The following is a 22,318-nucleotide window of genomic DNA, read 5'->3' as shown; positions in this document are numbered from 1 at the left end:
GAGAACCATTAATTTTTCCTTGGCGCTGATTGGCTGTAAGAGCGGAAATAAGGAAGTCCGTCCATATTAGCTTCTGCTGTAGCGCTAATATGGTTTCCACCGAGCGTATTAATGTGTATTAGGGCATATTTGATATATATTGTATATATATTTGTTTAAACTATTTAAATATGTAGCTATAACGTTTTTAGATGCATATTTGCGGATTTCAGCTGTTTGCAAGCGGTTAATAACCTCAGAACATCCAGTGTACGGTGTTGACATTAGCATTGCTGTAACGGCAGCAAAACGTCGTTCTAAAAATCCTAATAATCCACGTTTACTGAAATGTAACAAAAGTCTACAAATCATAAAGAGATTCAAACATATTTGCGAGTCTTTGCGTGAATATTTAAATCGTGATAAACAAACCTGTCGCTGAAAATCTGTTGCATGGGGAGCGTTAAGGTGGCGTACTGTCCTACTCTGATTACCGGACAGCTGGCGCCCTCTACAGTCAGGGAGGAGTTACTGCGATCTGATACCTGCAGAGAAAGCTCCTGCAGAATATTCAGCTCTTCTGGAGGGAGACAGACAGAGAAAGACATGGACATCTCAATATCAGCACCAATACTTAATAATATGATTACTCAAGTAAAAGTATTTGGTAAAAAGTTTCCTCAGTTTTGTTAATTACTGAATAACTGATCAAAACATCAACCATTTAATATTTAAAAATTACATCATCAGACCAAAATATGTCCCAAAAGTTGTACTAAAGTAAGAGTAGTGATACTTTCAAATATTTTCACTCAAGTAAAAAGTAGCCATCCACAAAATTACTCCAGTAAGAGTGAAAAAGTCTTTGGTATAAAAAGTCTACTCAAATACTGAGTAAGAGATAAAATAGTCAATCATTTAATATTTCAAAATTATATCAACAGACTGGCCAAAATATAAAGTTAAGTGGAGATTTTAAGGACCAAAATGACAATAATTCAGATAAGTAACAAAAATAAAAAAATCAGGCAAAAGAAATTTTTTCCTAATCAGTTTCTTTCAATATAAAATTTTCACAAACGTTAACAAAAACTGCCGGTGTGTGCCTGTGTCTGGTGAATTCTTGGTTAAAACATGTTTGTTTTTCATTCAGTGGGTAGAAAATCCAGAAATGTTACTCAAATAAGAGTAGAAATACTTCATAATACTCAAAGTACAGCGTAGCAAAATACTCTCAAAGTGCATTTCTCCAAAAAAGTTACTCAAGTAAATTTACTACTGAACTCATTGGATTTTTCATGGGGCTCTTGCTACCCGCTTTGGGAGCCACTGCAATTGAAAACATCTGCTAACCAAAACCCACAGCCCACTATGAACATACGGCTCACTGAAAGGGCGACTACAATCTGCGGCGCGGAGCGTTTTAAAGCCTGTTAGTCACAGCGCCGCGCGTTGTTCTACCTCGGCCCCCGCCGGCTGGATTCCTGCCAGCGGTTAGAAGTTATACGACAGGCTTTTATTTTTACCCCCAGAGAGCAGCTAAAGTGCCATTCATCATGGGTAGCCTACAGGTGTTTTCTTTCTTTATTATACCTGGAGAAAGTGAGTCACTGGTGCTGATGCTACAGCAACCTGACAACTGATAGGGACCCGTCTGAACAGAGATGCCAGCGGGATTATGCAACAGCTGGTTCCAGGATTAATTAGGGTGATGTGTTTGAAGGAAAAACACCAACTCGACCTGCTGTTGTCAGAGGGATCTTAAAGAAAGCACTTATTAAAGAAACGCCCTCAGGGACGCCACGGTACCGACATGTTTCAGGCGGCTGGAGCGCCGCCAAACACCGCAGAGGCTCAGGCCCAACTCCTGTCAGCCATGTTTTAAAATAAATGAGACCGTGTCTGTCAGCCCCTCCACAAGCTCGTTATCTCTTCCTGAAGATAAAGCCAGGAAAATCTCTGGTCCGCTGAGTGCCACACTGCAAAAACACAAACTTTTACTAACTATTTCACTTTAGTTAATATCTTAGTTCACTTTAAATAAAACACAACAAGCTTACAAGGAACTCTTCAGCAAGAGATATGCGATATAAATCCTTAATATTGATCATTTAAAAAAATTACTAGTTCCACAAGCAGATATTTTCACTTACAACAAGACATGTTTCCCATAAGTTGAACTAGAAGTTTTTTAATCAATATAAAATTCACATTTTGTAAATTTTTATACTTCCATTTGTGTTTCTACTGTTTCTACAAACAGCCCAAGCTCTTAAAAGCCCACTCAGATGTGTTTTGGGGCAGTAATTTAATGTTGTTTGGTATCTGGAAAATGACCACTTGCATAAATCTACAGAATCTACATCTAAACTTAAATCAGGTCATTTTGAAGGCCAAATACATCCGGAGAAATATTAACTGAATGCTAATCATGTAGCTGCAACAGGTAATAATTTATTAAATAGTTTTGACGACTGAGGAACAAAACTGTGCAGCTAGAAAGCAGGAATGTTATTTTGAATTCATTCAGTGTTTTACCAGATCAAAACTCATTCCCATATTCTCCTCTGCAGATGAGTTAGAGTGGAACAGGATTTTTCTGATTTCCAACAGAATGAAGCAGAAGATGAAGCCCTACACTCTGGAATGCCTCGTAATTGGTTTCATCTTTCATCTTGGCTCAGATTTTTGGCGGAGCATGTAAAGAATGTGCAGTTTTTACGACAGGCTGTTAATAGAGGTGCTAAAACTGTAAATTATCTCTTTAATTTCTCTGTTTCTGTGATTTGTCTCGTTTTTCTGGAGCTCAAAGCGACCAATAAACACCGGCATGTAGTGACCCCCATACGCTGATGACGTTATTCTTTACATCTAAGATCCAATCAAATTTATATTCTCTGATCCTTTGGGGGAATCTCTAGATATGAATTTAATCTGATTTTCCATTTACATAGTCAGCAACATCTACAAAAGACAACTAATCGTTGCATCATTTATACTCCAAATATGAGTATAAATGTGTTGATTGCAGACTCACTCAGATGTTTGTGAACAAAGCCTCCTTTTCATCTTGTATTTGCTCCAACTCTATCAATCTTTTTGCACCAATCTACCAGTTGAGAGACCAGTAATTTACCAGCCTGTTACTGGGATTTTTACAGGACCAGTTAGCACCGGTTCTAAAACGCCGTGGCTCCACTTCCCCTGAGCTGAACGTTACCCAGACATCCTCTGTCTGCACTGACAGATATTACAGGACATAAATTCAACCGAAGACATTTTACTAGTCATGTCCTACCAAGTCACCGTTAACCTGTGGCTTCCATCGGTCAGAAAAATACTTTAAAATGACAGAAAGGTCAGTAATCTTCACTCTATGCAGCTTTTTGAAGCTGTTTTTTTAACTTTAGTCAGAAAAACAAAAATGCTGACTGAGATACATCTTGTTTTTGTTAGGCAAAGCTTCTTATAATAAGCACAGGCCTATAAACATCAAGCGTCACATTTTACACAACAAACCCCCGATTTACCAACTGCCAAAATCCTCCTGAACAATTTCTGAGCAGAAAAGAAAGTTTACGATAACTTAGGAGTAAGAAACAAGTTTTGAATTTAGCTGAATCGTTTCTATGTGGTATCAGTAGAGAAACTGTAATAAATGAAGTCAGAGGAGTTGACATGTGTTTCAGATTTATTCAGATTACAGGAGAGCCACAGATTGATGCCAGCGGTTTACATCACCGTCAGCTCGATTCGGTTCAAACCAAATTAAATTAAAAGATTAAGACCCAATCTAAAACCGTCTTAGCTAAGAAAACATATAAAATCACTCACACATACGTGTCTGTTACCTTTAACTTTTTGTACTGAAAACTTATGTGCATGACTCAAGACTTTTAATTAAAGGGCAATTTTACATAAAATTTAAGCATCAAAACTCATCAGAAACTTTTGTTCTTGCTTGGATTCTTTCATTAATATTTGAGAAATCCTTTAAAATCTTCATGGAAACCATTGAGCTGTGCAGGACGCCTGGGTGGGCCTAGCTCTGCCTTCAAGATGCAGCTCCTCCCCCCTCAGTTCCTTCAGACTAGCCAGCAGCAATTAGCGAACACCTGGTGTAACTTCGCATCAGCTGAATTCATTATTGGAGCTTCTTCTCAGTTAAACGTTGGTAAAAACGTTGTTAAAGGGCGAATAGAGGAGCCATGTTGTGATGATTTCATGTAGGGGGAGCTTCAGAAAAAGCAGGAGGTTATTAAAGAGACAGAGGCCCAAATCAAATCAGAAAGTCAAATTACTTTTAAGTCATATTTGATATAAACAGCTTCTTTATATATGTATATATAACTGAAGGTAACAGTTGCCTTATTGAACTAAAACATACATATAATTCTGCCCCTTTAAAAAGTATAATCACCAAAAATGCTGAAGCTTTCATGAGTTAACGTTTGAAAAAGTCTCTAGATCTGCAGTTTGAACAATTTTCTGCACCTGAAAACACAACAAACTGTAGAAGAAAGACAAATATTCATCTTTCTTTACCTGTAGTGTTTATATCAGGCACAAATAAAGACAGTTTACTCTGAATCTAAGATGCTAACCAGATAAAAAACCCAAACTAAGTTTCTCATGTTTTCTTACTGACTGACTCAAAGGTTGGGAGAGAGAGGATCCGACCCGTGCTTCAGCGTTCCGGTCCACTTTTGGACCCCCGGGTCACCAAGTCTGAGATCAACCTCAATGTGACTAACCGAGACTTTCAACATCAACGTCAAATGTCTGAGACGGCTGCTGTGGCCTCAGGTTGAAAGGCTTTCTCAGAAATGTGGGAGTGTGACTGGGAACCAGTGTGACTGAGGCTTTAAACCAGACGGATCTTCTACTTTTTGGAGTCGCATAAGAAGCTTTGGTGGGCCGGATTTGGCCCCTGGACCTTAAGTTTGATGTTTCGCATAACAATACTAAATTGACCCCCTGCAGTTCTGTAAAAGCAGAGACATAAACGTCGTCAAAGCCACAGAGAACACGTCGTACGGAGCAAGTTAGCTTTGTTTGAACAGATGTGCTTCCAGAGGCTTCGCTTCCCGGCGGACGCACAGCGGGTTGGACTCCACCGACACAAAGGAGCAAAGCAAGAAAAAACCGAGGTGAAAGGGTTTTAATCCGTTAATACATCTGTTAGGCTATAAATAAACAACACCTGCAGTGACCAACTGGCCCACAAACAACCCCTGAAAACTTTCCACCATGTCAGCTCAAGCTGAAACACGTCAGCAACCACCAGAATGTAAGAATACCAAGGAGTTTTCATGTGATTGCATCCCAATATACACAATTACAGCCCATTGTCTCTTCCCTGCCATGTTCTGACCTCCATTCTGCGGTTCCACCGAGCCACACAGCCAGATGAGGAATGTCTGGGTCCAAACTGCAAACACATGCGGCCGGGCGGCGTGGGGGCGCGAGGAGCGCACAACTTTACATACCAGCAGGGAAAACCAGCCAAGAGGGCAGGGAGGCCACAGCAGGCCTGTAAATTAGTGTTTTACAGGCAATGAAGGGCGGATCTGGGGCGACCGGGCTTAACGTCCACGAGGCTGGAGCACCAAGAGAAAGGGAACTTTGACTAGTCCGTTATGCACAAACCAGAGTTCAGCAACCGTTACAGCCCTAGGAGCCAGTTCTACCTTCAGTTCTGCCAAATAAAACTCGTTTAGAGCCACAAAACCAACATGGCTCTTTGAAAACATAAAGCCTGTGTTTGTAATGCTTCCTGTCAGGGTTGCACCCTGACGATTAATCAAATACTTTAATGATTAACTTAATATTCTGACAAATAACTGATTATTCTGATGATTTATTTATTAATCAGTTGAAACTTTTTTTGGCACGTTCTGAAAATTTTTCATTTAACCACTTACAGTTATTTTATAAAATATTAGAAATGGAATAAAATAAATAAATTTGCTCAATTAAACTTTAGAGCCACAAAAACCAAAATGGTTTTAAATATGGAATGGAAATCAAATAATCTGTGTTTAGAATACTTCCTGATAGGGCTGCAACCTGATAATTCATCCATTCCTTTGACGATTAATCAATTACTTTTCATGATTAATCGTAAAAAAAACTATCGATTATTCGTCACATTCTGCAGATTGTGAAAAAAATCTGCAGAATGTGAAGTTAAAGAGCCGCATTTGGCTCCAGAACTGCAAGTTGCATCCAGAACCCTGGAGGTTTTCAGAAAGTGCAGTGGAAGAAGATCAAATTTGTTTCTGTTGAAAGATTGAAAACTAAAAATGGGTCAAAAAAATCAGATCATGAAGCCTCAGTTCCTCAGACTTCATGATCTGTTGCACTCAAATGATGGAAGACAAACATTCCCACAGCATCACAGATCCTCTGCCGTTTTGAGATGTTATTCCACATACGGCTGAAATGATTAATCAAAACTATTGTGATTAATTGATTGCTGAAAGAATCGTCAACTAATTTTGCAATAGATGAATCATTAACTGGAGTACATAGATTCAAAGAAATAGAACAACAACATATTCAGAGGCGTAATTAAAGCAATACTGTACAAAAATATTTAAATTACGATGAAAACTCATTTATCTGTAAATATATTTAACCCAAAACTTCATTGGCAGTTTAAGCTTCACATGATTAAAATTTACTAAAGGAATCCTATAATACTCAATTTTAGGCAATAAAAATGTTTATTTTCTTACTGAAAAATAAATATAATTTCTCATTGTCATCTCTTAAAGTATTTCTAATTTTGTACAAAAAAAGGCTTAAGTGGTTAAATGAAAAATCTGCCATTCTTTAAAAGTTCAATTAATCGATTAATTGTTAGAATAATCAATAGATTGAATGATAACTAAAATAATCAATCAGGGAAAATATTGAAAATGCAGATCAATAATGTTCAAATCAGGAGCCACCTGTGTGTGAAAGGTGAAGTTGTCCTAATTTTATTCTCACCAGAAATTTTTATTAATATTTTCCAACTTTTCTTTACCAATAATGATAATTCTTAGTTCTGTTTAAATTGATCTTAAAGCGGTAGAGCAGGCGCACCATGTGCTACCGAATCACAGGGTTTTATGTAAACGATTCCTTATTGTGTAAGATTTTTATCCCTGGCTAAATAAAGCACTCAAATTAAAATGTCAGCTTTAAACCAGAAGTACAAATAAAAAGAAAAATGTGCTGGTTGTTATACAGTAGTTTTGAACAACAGAATATACAATTTTTTATATGATTTCACCAATAATCTACCAATCAAAATAATACCCTTTGACATTCTGAGTCTTTGTCAGTCTGCTCTGCGCCATCTTGGTGAGGTCAGCAAAACAAACTGGCCTGGGCATAAAACTGGCAAAACGACAGTCATTAAAGTGCTTGTAAAAAGTTTAAATGCCCTCGTAAAAAGATCCAAAATATTTCAGTTTTAACAAACTGAGCAGACGAGCTTCTGCTTGTTTCACCAATAAAATGGAGACAGAAAATCCATGAAAACTCAACTTCTCCATTTTCCAAAAGTATTAAGTTAAATAAGTTACACTTCTGAACACATTATAATGCCCAATATTTATTAATTTAGTTCACTGCGAAGGGTAAAATAACGCAGATAAACTGTTAAACAACTCAAAACCACTTCTTTTCTCGCTCATTGTGTCGGCTACGCTACACACAGACTCGTTCCCATAGCAACTGCCAACAACGCCACTTTATGTTTCAGGATTCAACACTAAAAAACACTCAAACATTTTCCACAAAAGAACAGAACATTCAGTCCAATGCAGTTTTATGATTTTAGGCTCAATGTTTATTTTGCGATTATTAATAAATGATTGTTGTTGTGGATTAGCTACCGCTGCTATTAGCTAAGCTAACACAGCGGTGGTTTATTTAGCTAATTTAAAGACCTGCTCTACTGACGATCTGTCAGAGTTGGTGTTTAAGTTGCCTTTCTTTATTTTGTAACTGAACCGAATCACAGAATTCTGCAGCACATCTACATGTTAAGGTTGTCATAGTCAAGCTAGCATAACCAACCTACTTCCCAAACCCTCGCTATTTTTTCTTAATGAAAACTTTTTCCTGACCTTGTTACCTAGTTGTTGTGTTGGCAATTAGTAGCAAAGTAATGTGTCCCTTTTTCTTTCATATTTGAGGCATTCATTTAAGATTTGGTGCATTTTATTAACAACTTTCCAGCTAAAATCAATGCTAGTCATTGTCGGTGAGCAGCTTTTTGCCCTCCAGCAAGAAGATGGGGGTGGGATCATGAGCATAGATGCAAGTGGTCTATATATTCACTGAACTCTGATCCAGAACCGCACACCATTCTGGGAGATATAGGCAGAGGAAAGACTTTAGCCATTCAGTCGCTATCGCCCAGCTAAGCTAGGTTGATGGAATCAACTAACTCACATACTCTTTGATTGCCTAGCAATGACCTGCTGAGTAATTTGCGCAGCAGCAGTTTCAAGTTTTTTCCTTAAAACCGGGTTAAACAGGACAGGTTACATCACCAGTTTGCTAGTATTTCACATATTTTAAAAAATCTATATTTATCAATATTGACTGATATAAAATGCACATATCATGACACGTTTTTCAGCCATGTTGTCCAGTCCTTATCTTTAAAGGGTTTTTTTGTCTTCCTTCTCCTACAGGACTGATTATTTAGAGTTTATTTAGAGTTTATTTAGAGATCTTTAGGTTTGCCAGGTTTTAACAGACTGTGGCAGCACTGATAACTTCTGACGTAATTCCTTCCAATCAGCAAACCGTTCGCCAACAAACCTTCCCTCTGACAAAAAGACATAAAGCTCCAAAAAAACTTGATCTCTGAGGGAAGTGTTTTGATTCATGCGGCACCGTGATAAACGCTGGCAAACTGTGAGAAGAGACAGTGACGGACTTTACGACTCAATCACAAGAAAGTAAACAAATCCTCACAAGTTGAAGAAGACATGACAGATGGTGGTGAAAAGAGGTTTGAAAGGAAGGGAACAGGTCAACAAAAAGGAAATTAATGTCAAAGAAAACAGATTTTACGTCCTTCCCTCTGGTTGGCCTTATAAGGTCGGCTGGGCTGTCAGCTCCGGTTGCTCATCAGTCACACAAATACAGATAAGAATCTTCAGCAGTTCACCATTAGCGTGGAAGTTCATAAAAACCTCCGAAACGCTTCATTTCAGCCCTTCATGTAATTCACTGAACCCAAACATTCGACCCAGACGGGCTGACATGTTCAGTACAGGAACTCTCAGCGTTTACGTTACAAAACGTGAGTAAAACTTTGTCAATATTCCACTAAAGTCAAAACAAAAACAATTTTGCACAAACAAGAGCTGGGGTTGCTAGGTAATAGGCGGAACTCTGCTGGGGTTGCTAGGTAACGGGCGGAACTCAGAGGGCTTGCTAGGTAACGGCACAGAGCCGACAGAATGTAACTCAACAAAAAAACAACTTGTTTTCCAGACACCAAAAAACATTCACTTACAGTTAAAAAAACGGCTGTGTGTTTTTTGGCCCGTTTTTAGAAGCATTTTAGACTCAAACGGAAATATAAAAACATGCAAAATGTTAATTTTACATAGTAACCTCTGTGTAACTCCGGGAAGCGTAATAACAAAATACAAACCACAAATTAAATTCAGTTTATTTACGTTTCACCTTCCTTTAAACAGATAAAGTTGACCTGATTGTTGCAGGACTAGCATGTTCAACACACACAGGAATGTTTATTTAACCCGGCAGCAAACTTTGTTGGTGTGACGGGGGATGAAAGGGTCAATTAAAGTTTTGACAGTTCAACAATGAACTAAGCATTTATGTCTCAGACATTGTAAGGACTTTAACTGACTATGCACATATATATGTCAAATACTTGCAAAAGTTTTTAAATCCTAAAGATAACATTTTTCTTTAAATCCTTCTAGACGGTGAGGGCAGCATCTGACGGACAGAACCTGCAGGGTTCTGATGGAAGCAGCATTACGTCACCCGGCATGTATGAAGCAAAACAAACACATTAAGGCCGTTAAGAGCATCACAGCTGCAGAGGATAAAGCTGACCTTCTGGTTTCGTTTTGGCTTTAATGATGAATTACAGTAATGAGACAGATTAGCATGTAAATCCAGGTGATGACATTAAGACGCCAATCTGCACCAGGTTTACTCGTGTTGCTAAAACCGTCATGATGAAGCAACAGAACGATGAAATGTGGCGAAAACGAACAGAAAAATGAACCAATTGTTTGTTACTTTATTGATCTTTGAGAATGTGTTCTTGCATTATTTGAAAACAGTCTAAAAAACCCATCATTTATGGCAAAAAACTTTTGGAACAATTTATCATCTAGATCAATTTGTTGTGGTGACAGGTCCAGCTTAGATTATGTTTGTATGATTGTCACTAATCAAAGTGAAGTTGCACCAAGTTTCTACCGTAAAGTGCCATAAATAGTCACGGTTGCCTTGACAACAGCCCACAGAGATGTTGCCGTCCAAACTGTTTCAAACCACAAATTAGTCAAAGTCAAACCGACAGCGCAGATATATATATATATATTTTTTAAATCCTCCTAAGGGTTTACAGGCAAAACCAGCAGCTTCACCTCTTCCATCTGAAGGCAGGTGTTGAACATTTTTAAGCAAGTTCCTCACAGCGAATGGTTGCAATTAACGTCCGTCAACAACGCTTTAGTCGGACAAAACAGCTAGATCATCAACTTCCTGTTTCCTCACGTAACCGTGTTCGCTGCATCTGCAGGCTCTTTGCGGTTTGTGGTGGGAAGTCTGAGAAATCATCACTGAGGTAATGAGAAAACCGCAAACATGTGGGGAACCTTCTTCCCCGGACACCTTCGGACCGCTCAGAGGGAAACTTCAGGTCCAACATGTGGGCGAACCCATCCCTGTTCAAACCGCAGAGCAGCACCCGACCCCCCACCCAGAACCAGAACATGTTAACGGCCACAGATCACATGATTGGCTCCATATGGACCTGACCTCATGTTACCAGTGACATCATGTCCTGAACCCGCTGAAAACCCTGGTACCACGGCCGGGACGACTTCAGAACCTGCTCTGGAGCCCAGATGTTCCTTCACCAGCAGCTGTCTGCTGCTGTTCCTAATCCCCTCCATCCATCAGAACCGGTTCCTTAAAACACCGCGTTACATCCATGGTGGATATCAAAGAAAAGTAATCAGTTTCTACAAAATAGATATGAAATTTTTTAATTCATCTTAAATTTTCTGGAAAAAAAACACTGAAAATTCCGATTTCAAAAATTAGAAAATTTGCTAGATAAAATTTGGAAGTTTTTTTTTTTAGATTAATCTCAAAAATTCTTTTAGAAAAAACATGGAATTTTTGATTTTGAAAAGCTGTAAATTTGCAGGGATAAAACTTTAAATTTCTCTTGGAAAAAAAGAAAAAAAACATGAAAAGTTTTTATTTTGAACATCGAAAAATTTCTAGATAAAACTCAGAATTTTTTAAATTAATTTCAAAAATATTTCTATAAAAAAACGTTTAAATGTTTAATTTCAGAAAGCTAAAAATTTACTGAATAAAACATAGACTCAAAAAATGTTCTAAAAAAAACATTGGAAATGTCTGAGCTTTAAAGTAGAAAATATTCCAGCTTTGGAAATTTCTTAAAATTTCGAAGTTTTTTTTTCCAGAAAATTGAGCAGAAAGTTTAAAATCTCCAGGAAAATTCTTCTAGAAAATTTTGGGATTACTCTCAAAATTTGTGAGTTTTATCTTGAAAATTTTTGACTTTTCAAACTCAGAAGTTTCCACATTTTTTTCCAAGAACATTTTTGATTTTTTGACTAAATGTATTTCTTTTTTCTGTCTACAAGGTCCCTTAAGCTGACATACATACTGACAGCTGTTCAATTTTCATTTAGTGCTAATGGAACTAACACTAAACACTAGTGCTGTGTGGTTAGCGTCTGCTAAATACCTCGTTAGCATAGCTGAATTTATGTTTATGATTAGTACATTAGGTTAGCTTCTGTTAAATGATGCGTTGGTGAACTAATGGCTGAGCTTTTTTCAGATTCTTCTAAATAAGGTGCTACTGTATCACTTTAATGTTAGTGAAATTCGTTCATTATTAATGCATTAGGTTAGTTTCTGCTTCATAACATGTTGTTGTAGCGCTTCAGGGTTAGCTTCTGCTATATAACAGATATGCTAGTGTAGCACTTTAGCGTTAGTGGGGCTCATGTTTATTAGTAGCTTAGGGTTAGATTCCACCATATAGGATGTTTAGCATTAGCAGAACTAATGTTCCTGACTAGTGGTTTAGGGTTAGTGCAGCTAACTTTTTAGTTAGCAGTGCAAACCACTGGTAACGTTAATCAAATGTTGAGTCTACCCCATGGTTTTCCTCCAGAAGAACAACCCAACATCCTTCCTTTTCATCAAGAGCAACAGCCGGCGCAGTGGCCTGAGTTTTACTGAAGGAGTTGTTGTACCTGGGATGTTGTTCTTTTGGTCATGACCCAAATCTCAGCTTATTGAGACCTCTGGTCTTTCTACTTTGCTTTCCAAGAGTCAGAACCTCTTGTAACCTCTAAAAATGTCTCGAAGAATCAGTCTGCAGCTGGTTAGAGTTATTTTTCCTCATGAAGTTGGAGAATAAGCTTCAGGTAAGTGGAGAAACCCTGGGCAATGTCTTGGAGTCACAAAAACTTCCCCCCAGCTGTTCTGCATCACAAGCAATGTCTTTCTCATGGGGTCAGAGGTTAAACAAAGCTATTCCAGACATAAGAGCATCCCAGCTGGATATAATACTTGGAAGGCGGGATGGATGGAAAGATAAAAGGTAAAAAGAGGGATTAAAAATGACAGCAATGCTGAATCTGAAGCAGGTTATATGGTTACTGGAATGCAGCTGTGCTCACAATCCTCTGCCTCTTTCATGTTCGGGTGAATATTGAGCTTTATGAAACACTTCAGACGTGGAAAACGCACATAGATCCACGACGTTCCAGAGAACAAGAAAGATTAGCCTACTGCAGATGTGGAAGTTTGAATGTTTGATACCTGAAAAAAATCTGTCAAACACAAACCGAGTTCCCAACATCTATTAGCAGAAAAACGTTGTGTCTTTATATCTTGGCATTTTTCAGCCCTTTGTTGGAAAACGTAGTTTTTAAGTGACGTCACACTTCCATTAACTTTGTAGCTGACAGCCATCTTGGTAGGCAGTTGATGGGAGTTCCTATGACAACAGCAACGTCACAAGCCAGAACTAGTTCTCGCCTCCTTCCTATCTAACTTATAAACAAAACAAGTACATAACAACTTCTTTAATACTCTACCCACCTCTATGTAATACTAAGATAAATATCAGCGATATTTACTGTAGTACTTACTGCTGAACTTGCAAAAGTAGCTTAGCTGATGTAGTTTTTGTCTGCTAGCTAAGACGGACATGGATCCTACCTGTGTGTTCCTACATGTACTAACTCTGCCAGACACCAGTTGTTATTCACACAGAGTTTCAACGTTCTTTACAAATCTGTTTCACATTGATTGTACGCCTCCATGGGTTTCAGGTGAAGCTCCTCCATTTTGTTTTCACTCTTCGTGCTCACTAGGTAGTTAACTATGTCGTAGTATGAGATCGGAGGCAGATTGTCTGACATATTTTCCTTCTCCGTCTCATCCGGGTCGATCCCAACAGCAGCCATTTTGTTCATGACTCTTTTTCTCACACATCAGTCAAGAGTTTCCACATATTTTCTTTTTGTTGGTCGGGAAGCCGTCGGTCCGCTATGCATCGCGCTGCGCTTGCCAACCAAGATGGCGCCGATCACTTTCAGTTCAAACTTGTGGGAACTACTTATGACTTTAGTCTTGATTGTAAAAAAATACAATCAATTTTGTAGATAAAAATGTGCGTAGTTCCCACAAGGTCTGCTTTGGAAGTGATCAGCGCCATCTTGGTAGGCAAGCGCAGCACAAAGCACAGTGACTTCCAGACCAACAAAAAGAAAATATGTGGAAACTCTGGACAGATTTACAAAAGAAAGGCACAAAAACAAAAAGACTGCTGTAGCTATCGACCCGTATGAAACGAAGAATGTGTCAGACGATGTGGACAAGCTGCCTCCGATCTCATCCTACGATATAGTTAACTAGCTAGTGAACAACATGGAGGAGCTTCACCTGAAATCCAGGGATGCATACAATCAATGTTAAAATGGATTTGTAAAGTTTGTACAAACTGTTTGTGTGAATAACAAGGTTCTGGTGACTGGCAGAGTTAGTACATATAGTAACACACAAAGGCTACATGTCCGTCTTAGCTAGCACATAAAAGCTACATTGGCTAAGCTAATTTTGCTAATTCAGTAGCAAGTAATATTGATATTTATCTTAGTATTACACTGAGGTGGGTAGAGGACTCAAATCGTTATAATGTTACATTTTTTAAAGGATAGAAACAAGGCAAAAGCTAGTTCTAAGGTTGTGGCTTGTTTATTGTTGCCATAGCAACTCCATAGCAACTGCCTACCAAGATGGCTGTCAATTACAAAGCTAGTGGAAATGTGACGTCACATTGAACTATGTATTAGGTCGATCCAAAACGAGACTCTCAGGTTTGTTTTGGTTGTATTTACCCAGAATTCCCTGCGCTGTAGTCCACTTCCTGCTTTTGGAGTGGTTTCAGTTCCCTTGCGTTCACATATGGATTCAAACGGCACCAGAGTTCACTTCAACCGAACAGAGACCGAGGCTTGTAGACGGACCAGAGTTCACGTTTTTGGTGCGATTAGGAGTTCACACCTCAACAACCGAACCAGACTTTCTACAGAAACGGACTGGAGTCGGATTAAAGCGGATCAAACATGGCTGCTGCAACCGAGCAGCTGAATGTTCCGGATCAGATCCGGTCCAAGAAGTCTTGGATGAATCAGCGGCCCGGCGGCGTCTTGTAACCCAACATGTGTTCTGTGGTCGCTGCCTCACCAGCGCCGCTAAAACAAAAGGATCCAGACGTTCTGGACCCGGTGAGTCACACAGATGAGGTTCTGATTAGCCGAGTCGGCGCTGCAGCAGGAATCTCAATCTGTGGATCAGTTAAAATACTTTTGTCCCGTCTGTCAAACTGGGGATTTCTAAAGATAAATTCACCTAAAACATGTTTAAATGATTGATTGTTTTAATGTTTTAAAATGTTTTATAAGTTAGGAAATTTAAATAAATTATTTTATTTATCATTTTAACCTAGATGTATTTAATTGACTTAATTATTTTTTTAAACATATTTTATTTTAATTGATTTATTTGATTCACTTTGATCTAATATAATTCAGATTTAATTTAGTTTTTATATATTGGAATTTCTTAGTTTCATTAATCTAGCTGTATTTTTGTTCAATTATGTTTTTAATTTGTATTTAAATTTATTTATTTTGATCTAACTTGAATTGTATGTTATTAATTTATTTAATTTTTTAAACAATGTATTTAATCTAAATGTATTTTGTTCATTTATTTTTTTAAATCCATATTTACTTTAAATTGATTTATTTTAGATTCAATTTAAAATAGAGATTTAATTTAATTTTTTATGTATATTTATTCATTTAGTCTAATATATATTTTGTTTATATGATAATTTTGTATTTAAATTGATTTGTTTTAATTTGAATTGATCCGTCTGTAAGGATTTCTGTTTTTTTTTACTAGTTAAAACTCATAAGCTAAACGGTTCGATAAAGAAATTAAACTATTTATGATCCTGCTTGCATCAAGGCAAATGTTCCAGATATTGATCAGCTTTAAAACAAAAAGCTGCTTGTTGACCTAAAGAGACAGAAAATTAAATTTTGATGCATTTAATGGGAAAAAAGCAATTTAATATCTGACCACAATGTAAATCTGTGTATCAATAATTTATTAAGTTTCTTACATTAACAGAACAACGTTGAGTAAAACTAAGTTTTAAATCAAATCAATTGTGCCCTGAAACGCTGCAGAGAGTAATTTGTTAAACAGCATTAAAACCTAATTGCTGTGCAGTGAAACTTTATCGCTTCCCTGCGGTTTGACTTTTCTTCTCTTCAGCAGCAAAACAAGGAGTTTATTAGCTTTGGGTTCAGTCTGACGCTGAAAAACCACTTTTTCATCCGGATCTGAACCAAACTGGGAGAAAAAACATAAAAATACCCAACAAGGCGAAGCTGATTAACACTAATTAACCACAGAGACCCTGGAAAATTTAACTTTAAAAGCAAAAAACTCACAACCTAATAAATAAATAGATTTAAATGGTAATGTACATTGAAACTATATTGATCATGTGCAGATATTAAAAGCTTGTTTTAATGTATTTAATATGTCACTAATGAAGAAATAAAACTTTACATCTGATTGGTTAATAAAGTTAGCCCCGCCCACAGATGGCTAATAAAAACGGTTTAATAAATTCATGTTTAACACAAAACTCTAAAATAATAACATTAAATATTTAAGTTATTGTAAGTATAACTCCCATTTATAAATATTTATGTCATTTTTTTACTTTTCGCTTTATTTAAATGTTTTATTTTAGACTTACTTCAAAAAAGCTGACAATTCAGAGGCAGAAATTATGAATGAATAAATAGAAACGCAGAAAAAGCGTTATTTCCGGTGAGTTTCCTCCACAGGTGAGTCCTCTTACCTGTCGGCAGCATCCCGGATCCGGACTCGCCTCCAACATCCAGGTCAGGTGAAGCGGTGCTGCTGGTCACCGAGCCGAGGAGACAAAGTGTCCATTTCACCGCCCAGAGAGACATTTCCACCGAACCGGAACCGGACCTCCAGCTACACTGAGGTCATCATCTCATCCCCGACTGAACTGCAGAACAAGAACTTCTTCTTCTTCTTCTTCTCCTCCTGCTGCAGCTTCATCACTTCATCCAGGCGTTATACCAGACAGATAAGCCCCGCCCACTCCCTCCAGGCGCTGTCCAATCAGAATCCAGGACGCCCCGCCACCCATAGAACCGTCTGCTTCTCATTTCTGGATCCTCAGCGACTTTATTACAGGTTAATATTTTCTGACTGGAAAAATACTTCATTGTTAAGAGCAGGGCAGGAAAAATTAAGACCTCCTGAAAAGATAAGAGTGATGGCTTTCTGGAAAATGCCTTTGTAATGTAAAATATGACAGATTGCTGGATAAAATTAATTTATAGTTTACTCATTTTTGGTGGCTCAATCATACAATAACAACCATTAAGAATTTAGAAACGAATGCTTTTTATTTGCCAAAGTTACTTGGTGTGAACCAAACATTTCAGCTTCCTGAAATAATCTGTTCCCCTTCATAACATGGGAACAGAGAACCAACATTATTAACTCTGTTTATTTGAATGATAATTATTTTTCCCTAAAATTGATAATTGAGAGAAGCAGGACTGGATCATCACACACTCACACAGATGTTTGTATTTACACTGTTGAATGAACAAGTTAGCATCAGCTAGCATGTTGTCAGTCAGTTTATCACAGTAACAAAGTGATTTATTCTAACTCACATCTCTCGCTACTGTCTTAATGAGCCGGAAGCATTAAATGTCTATAAAGTCTATAAATGAGAGAAAATGCCCCAAACGTTGGATATTAGCTATTAACTAGCGATATTAAAGCCATTTTGTTCGCGCTAACATCAATCAGAGATATATTTACCGATAAACTAAGTTCCGTTTGCATAAAAAACTAAGAGCAAAGGACAAATAAAATAATTTCTCCTTATTCTGGTCACAACCAGAGGGAAATGAAGCTGTAGCTTCCTCCATCACGGCATTTAACAAACTAAACCTTCAGAAATAATAAAAAATAAAAAAAGCAGCAGGTTGAGGCGCTAAAAATAAACCTGACGGCTGTGGACGCCGCAAAGCTGCGGGAGTTGCGCTGGGCGAAGAGAGGCGATCTGCGGTGGCTCCGCTTGTAAATGATTTAATGATCCCAACTGTAAATAGTTAAATAGATAGTCTGACATGCGCAGTAAAGTGGCTCCTGACGCAACGTGACTTCGTACGTGAGGACATGACGCTGCTGTGTGGGCGGTTTGATGTCTATGACGTGTGGACGGACGTCATAGGTCAGGGTCTTTATTTGCTTTTTTCCCCCTAAACGTCACTTTGCACTCGATCCTGGCAGAGCCTGTTGATCTCGCTGTTGTTGCAAAAAACCTAATATTATCTTCAACCTGACAAATAATGAGTAGTCAGAGTTCACCATCCGAGACCCAGAACGTCACCGTGGAAGCCCTGATGGCTGCGGTCGACCCGTTTGTCAGAACCCTCACCCCAAAGGACTGGTTAAGACTGGCAAACGGAAACGCAGACGCCACCACCACCAGAGCTCTGCAGGAAACTATTGGATTCATTTTGGAGATGTTTACCTGCAACCTTCTGCTTAGTCAGGAAAGTTGCACCATGAAGAACTTGAAGGAGGTCGTGGGGAACAAAGTTCCCAAATGCTTCGCGAAAATCCTGGAGATCGAAGAAGACATAATTACAGAGAACACACATAATTTAAACAGGCTGATTGTAAAATATCTGCTGGCCAGAGGGAAACACAGCTTGGACTCAGGTGCTACTCCAACAGATAGTGATGAGAAAGCACCTTGCTCGTCAATAGTCAGACTTATGGTGGATGAAACCATCTTGATTATAAAGGACTTTTTGGATAGATCGCCCTCATTTGTTGAGAAATTCAAGGAACAAGCCGACAGTGAAACGTGTGAGCCAAAACCTAAGACTAAAGGTCTGACAGGAAGGATAAAGAAGATTTTCAGGAATTTCATTGGTAGACGTTCAGCGAAGGTGGCTCCATTGATCATTCAGGTGGAAGATGTAAAAATGTCGGCAGGAGAGGCTTCTCTTTCGGACATTAAAGAGTCTGTAGCTCAGCCGGCCAAAGACAACGAGGAAACTACGGCCATAGCAGCCGATATTCCTCAAGACGTCAGGGCAACCGCAGAGCTACAGGAAGAGGAGCCTAATATTGATCAGATCTCACCTCCTGAGCCAGACAGATTGACAGATTCTCATCCAGTAAAACCTCCAGCAGAAATCTGTGAGAATATGATTCCTGCTGAGCTGGAACTGGAACGATCAGAAACCGAGTCCCTCAGAGATCCAGAGGTAGACAAGTCCCTTGGTGAGCCAGAGGTAGACCAGTCCGTCAGAGATCCAGAGGAAGACAAGTCCCTCGGTGAGCCAGAGGTAGACAAGTCCCTCAGAGATCCAGAGGTAGACAAGTTCCTCAGAGATCCAGAGGTAGACAAGTCCCTCAGTGAGCCAGAGGTAGACAAGTTCCTCAGAGATCCAGAGGTAGACAAGTCCCTCGGCGAGCCAGAGGTAGACAAGTCCCTCGGTGAGCCAGAGGTAGACCAGTCCCTCGGAGATCCAGAGGAAGACAAGTCCCTCGGTGAGCCAGAGGTAGACCAGTCCCTCGGAGATCCAGAGGTAGACCAGTCCCTCGGCAAGCCAGAGGTAGACAAGTCCCTCGGTGAGCCAGAGGTAGACCAGTCCCTCGGAGATCCAGAGGAAGACAAGTCCCTCGGCGAGCCAGAGATAGACCAGTCCCTCGGAGATCCAGAGGAAGACCAGTCCCTCGGCGAGCCAGAGGTAGACCAGTCCCTCAGTGAGCCAGAGGTAGACCAGTCCCTCGGAGATCCAGAGGTAGACAAGTCCCTCAGAGATCCAGAGGTAGACCAGTCCCTCGGAGATCCAGAGGTAGACAAGTCCCTCAGAGATCCAGAGGTAGACCAGTCCCTCGGAGATCCAGAGGAAGACCAGTCCCTCGGAGATCTAGAGGTAGACCAGTCCCTCAGAGATCCAGAGGTAGACCAGTCCCTCAGAGATCCAGAGGTAGACCAGTCCCTCAGTGAGCCAGAGGTAGACCAGTCCCTCAGTGAGCCAGAGGTAGACCAGTCCCTCGGCGTGCCAGAGGTAGACCAGTCCCTCAGTGAGCCAGAGGTAGACCAGTCCCTCAGTGAGCCAGAGGTAGACCAGTCCCTCGGCATGCCAGAGGTAGACCAGTCCCTCAGTGAGCCAGAGGTAGACCAGTCCCTCAGTGAGCCAGAGGTAGACCAGTCCCTCAGAGATCCAGAGGTAGACCAGTCCCTCAGTGAGCCAGAGGTAGACCAGTCCCTCGGTGAGCCAGAGGTAGACCAGTCCCTCAGTGAGCCAGAGGTAGACCAGTCCCTCAGTGAACCAGAGATAGACCAGTCCCTCAGTGAACCAGAGGTAGACCAGTCCCTCGGCGATTCAGAGGAAGAACAGTCCGAAGAGGTAAACATGAGAAGAACTGCTGTAAGAAGTCTGGTCAGGGAAGTTATCCAGCAGATAATTGACAAATCAGGAAAGAGACATTACCCTCTAATACAATATAATTCTATTTGTGATCGACTCTTTGAGAAACTCTGGGCGGAAACCGAAACCAGAGTTCTCAAAATGAGCCCAGAGATGATTATACTCCAGGGGAACACCATCTTCAAAGACCTGATGAAGAAGTGCAAGAAGGTAGAGAACATCCTCCTTCTCCTGGAGGCAGGAACCCCGATACTAGAGAGAAATGTCCTGGTAACAATGGCAAGCCGACTTCAGCCGCGCTGGAAGACCTTCAGTTCAATTAGAAAGGCTTTCAGGGAAGCGGTAAAAAACCTGCGAGAGAACCAACACAGGCTTTACATTTGGCTCTAAATGAGTTACAGCCAAATGTAAAGCCTGAAACTCAGGAAAAATTAGTAAAGTTAGTATATTTCATATTTCCCATCGATTTTTCTGTTCTTTAAACTCTGCTGGTGTCCATAATGATGCTTTTATATAGCAGCATACAGCCTATTGTGTTCATTTTTAGTAGTTTGATCATTTTATACTTGTTCATTTTTAGTAGTTAGATCATTTTATACTTGTTCATATTTAGTAGTTAGATCATTTTATACTTGTTCAGTTTTAGTAGTTTGATCATTTTATACTTGTTCATTTTTAGTAGTTTGATCATTTTATACTTGTTCATTTTTAGTAGTTAGAAACCCAGAGTAAAGAGTTTGTCTTATTTGACTAAAACATCTTCCTCAACATCTGTGCTGTGAATCCTGTAGGACTGGTTTTTATTTCTGGTCCTCCAGAATCACAATCCGGCAGCTTTCGTACAGCGTAGTTCAGTTTTTCATCTTCCTTTAACTTCAGATCGTCTTCTCTCCAGGGACTCATCCCAGATGTTTCTCCCAGTTCTGCACATTCTTCCCATCTCTTCTCCGTGCAGGAACACCATAAACGTTTCCACCTGAGACTCTTTCCAGGTTCCAAGGTGAAGCCAAGGTCAACTGGAGTCATTTCCAGGTTTTTCGTGGACATCATTCACTCTTCTTGATGTTCCGTCCTCCATTGTTGCAGGAACTGAACTTTGTTTCTAGTCTGTTAGATTTTTCATGTTGCTTTTCGCAAACTGTAAGCCTACTTCATGCATACATATATATATATATATACAGTACAGACCAAAAGTTTGGACACACCTTTCTAATTCAATGGGTTTTCTTTATTTTCATGACTATTTATAAGGCAAGAAATCCCACTTATTAACCTGACAGGGCAGGTTGACCTATGAAGTGAAAACCATTTCAGGTGACGACCTCTTGAAGCTCATCAAGAAAATGCAGAGTGTGTGCAAAGCAGTAATCACAGCAAAAGGTTGCTACTTTGAAGAAACTAGAATATAAAGGGGTATTTTCAGTTGTTTTACACTTTTTTGTTTAGTGCATATTTCCATTCATGAAAATAAAGGAAACTCATTGAATTAAAAGGTGTGTCCAAACTTTTGGTCTGTACTATATATATATATATACAGTATATGTACTGTATATATATATATTTATATATATCTATATATATATAGATATATATGCATTTAAATCAGGATTTAAATCCTCTGCATTTAAATCAGGATGTTTGTGTATATTATTTTCATTCTGCGCTCTCGGTTTAAGTCCATCTGAACCGGAGCAAAGATGAAACTTTAACAACTTTGTGGTAAACGAGGCACTTGGTGTTTGGCCACTTAACGCCACAAAAGCAGTTCCTCTGGTTCTGTGTGCACCGAAACCTTTTTACATCCTGTACAGATTACAAAAACGTGACGGTGAAAAAGCGGCAGAAAATGTGGAATCTCAGCTACAGGTAGATCAAACAAACAAAACAAAACATGTATATTAGTAACACAAATAACCGACTTACATTTAATTGTTAATGAATTTATTAGATTAAAATTAGTTCCAATA

At 39.1% G+C, this 22,318-nt stretch overlaps 1 protein-coding gene across 2 annotated transcripts in view; it reads right to left on the bottom strand.

The window, feature by feature from the left end:
- LOC114149946 (collagen alpha-1(I) chain) overlaps positions 1-17,092 on the bottom strand; it is a 90,139-nt gene extending 73,047 nt beyond the window's left edge. For both annotated transcript variants that reach the window (XM_028026069.1, XM_028026070.1), the window contains exons 1-2: positions 16,706-17,092; positions 412-559 (exon numbers count right to left, since the gene is read on the bottom strand). In XM_028026069.1, the coding sequence (XP_027881870.1) occupies positions 412-559; positions 16,706-16,820 (263 nt within the window). In that variant the 5' untranslated portion in view covers positions 16,821-17,092. The remainder of the gene's footprint in view (positions 1-411; positions 560-16,705) is intronic.
- Between the last annotated feature and the right edge of the window lie 5,226 nt (positions 17,093-22,318).

The sequence above is a fragment of the Xiphophorus couchianus genome, chromosome 8 (genome assembly GCF_001444195.1).
Source record: "Xiphophorus couchianus chromosome 8, X_couchianus-1.0, whole genome shotgun sequence".
Classification (NCBI taxonomy): domain Eukaryota; kingdom Metazoa; phylum Chordata; class Actinopteri; order Cyprinodontiformes; family Poeciliidae; genus Xiphophorus; species Xiphophorus couchianus.
This window is presented reverse-complemented; position numbering and strand designations above follow the sequence as displayed.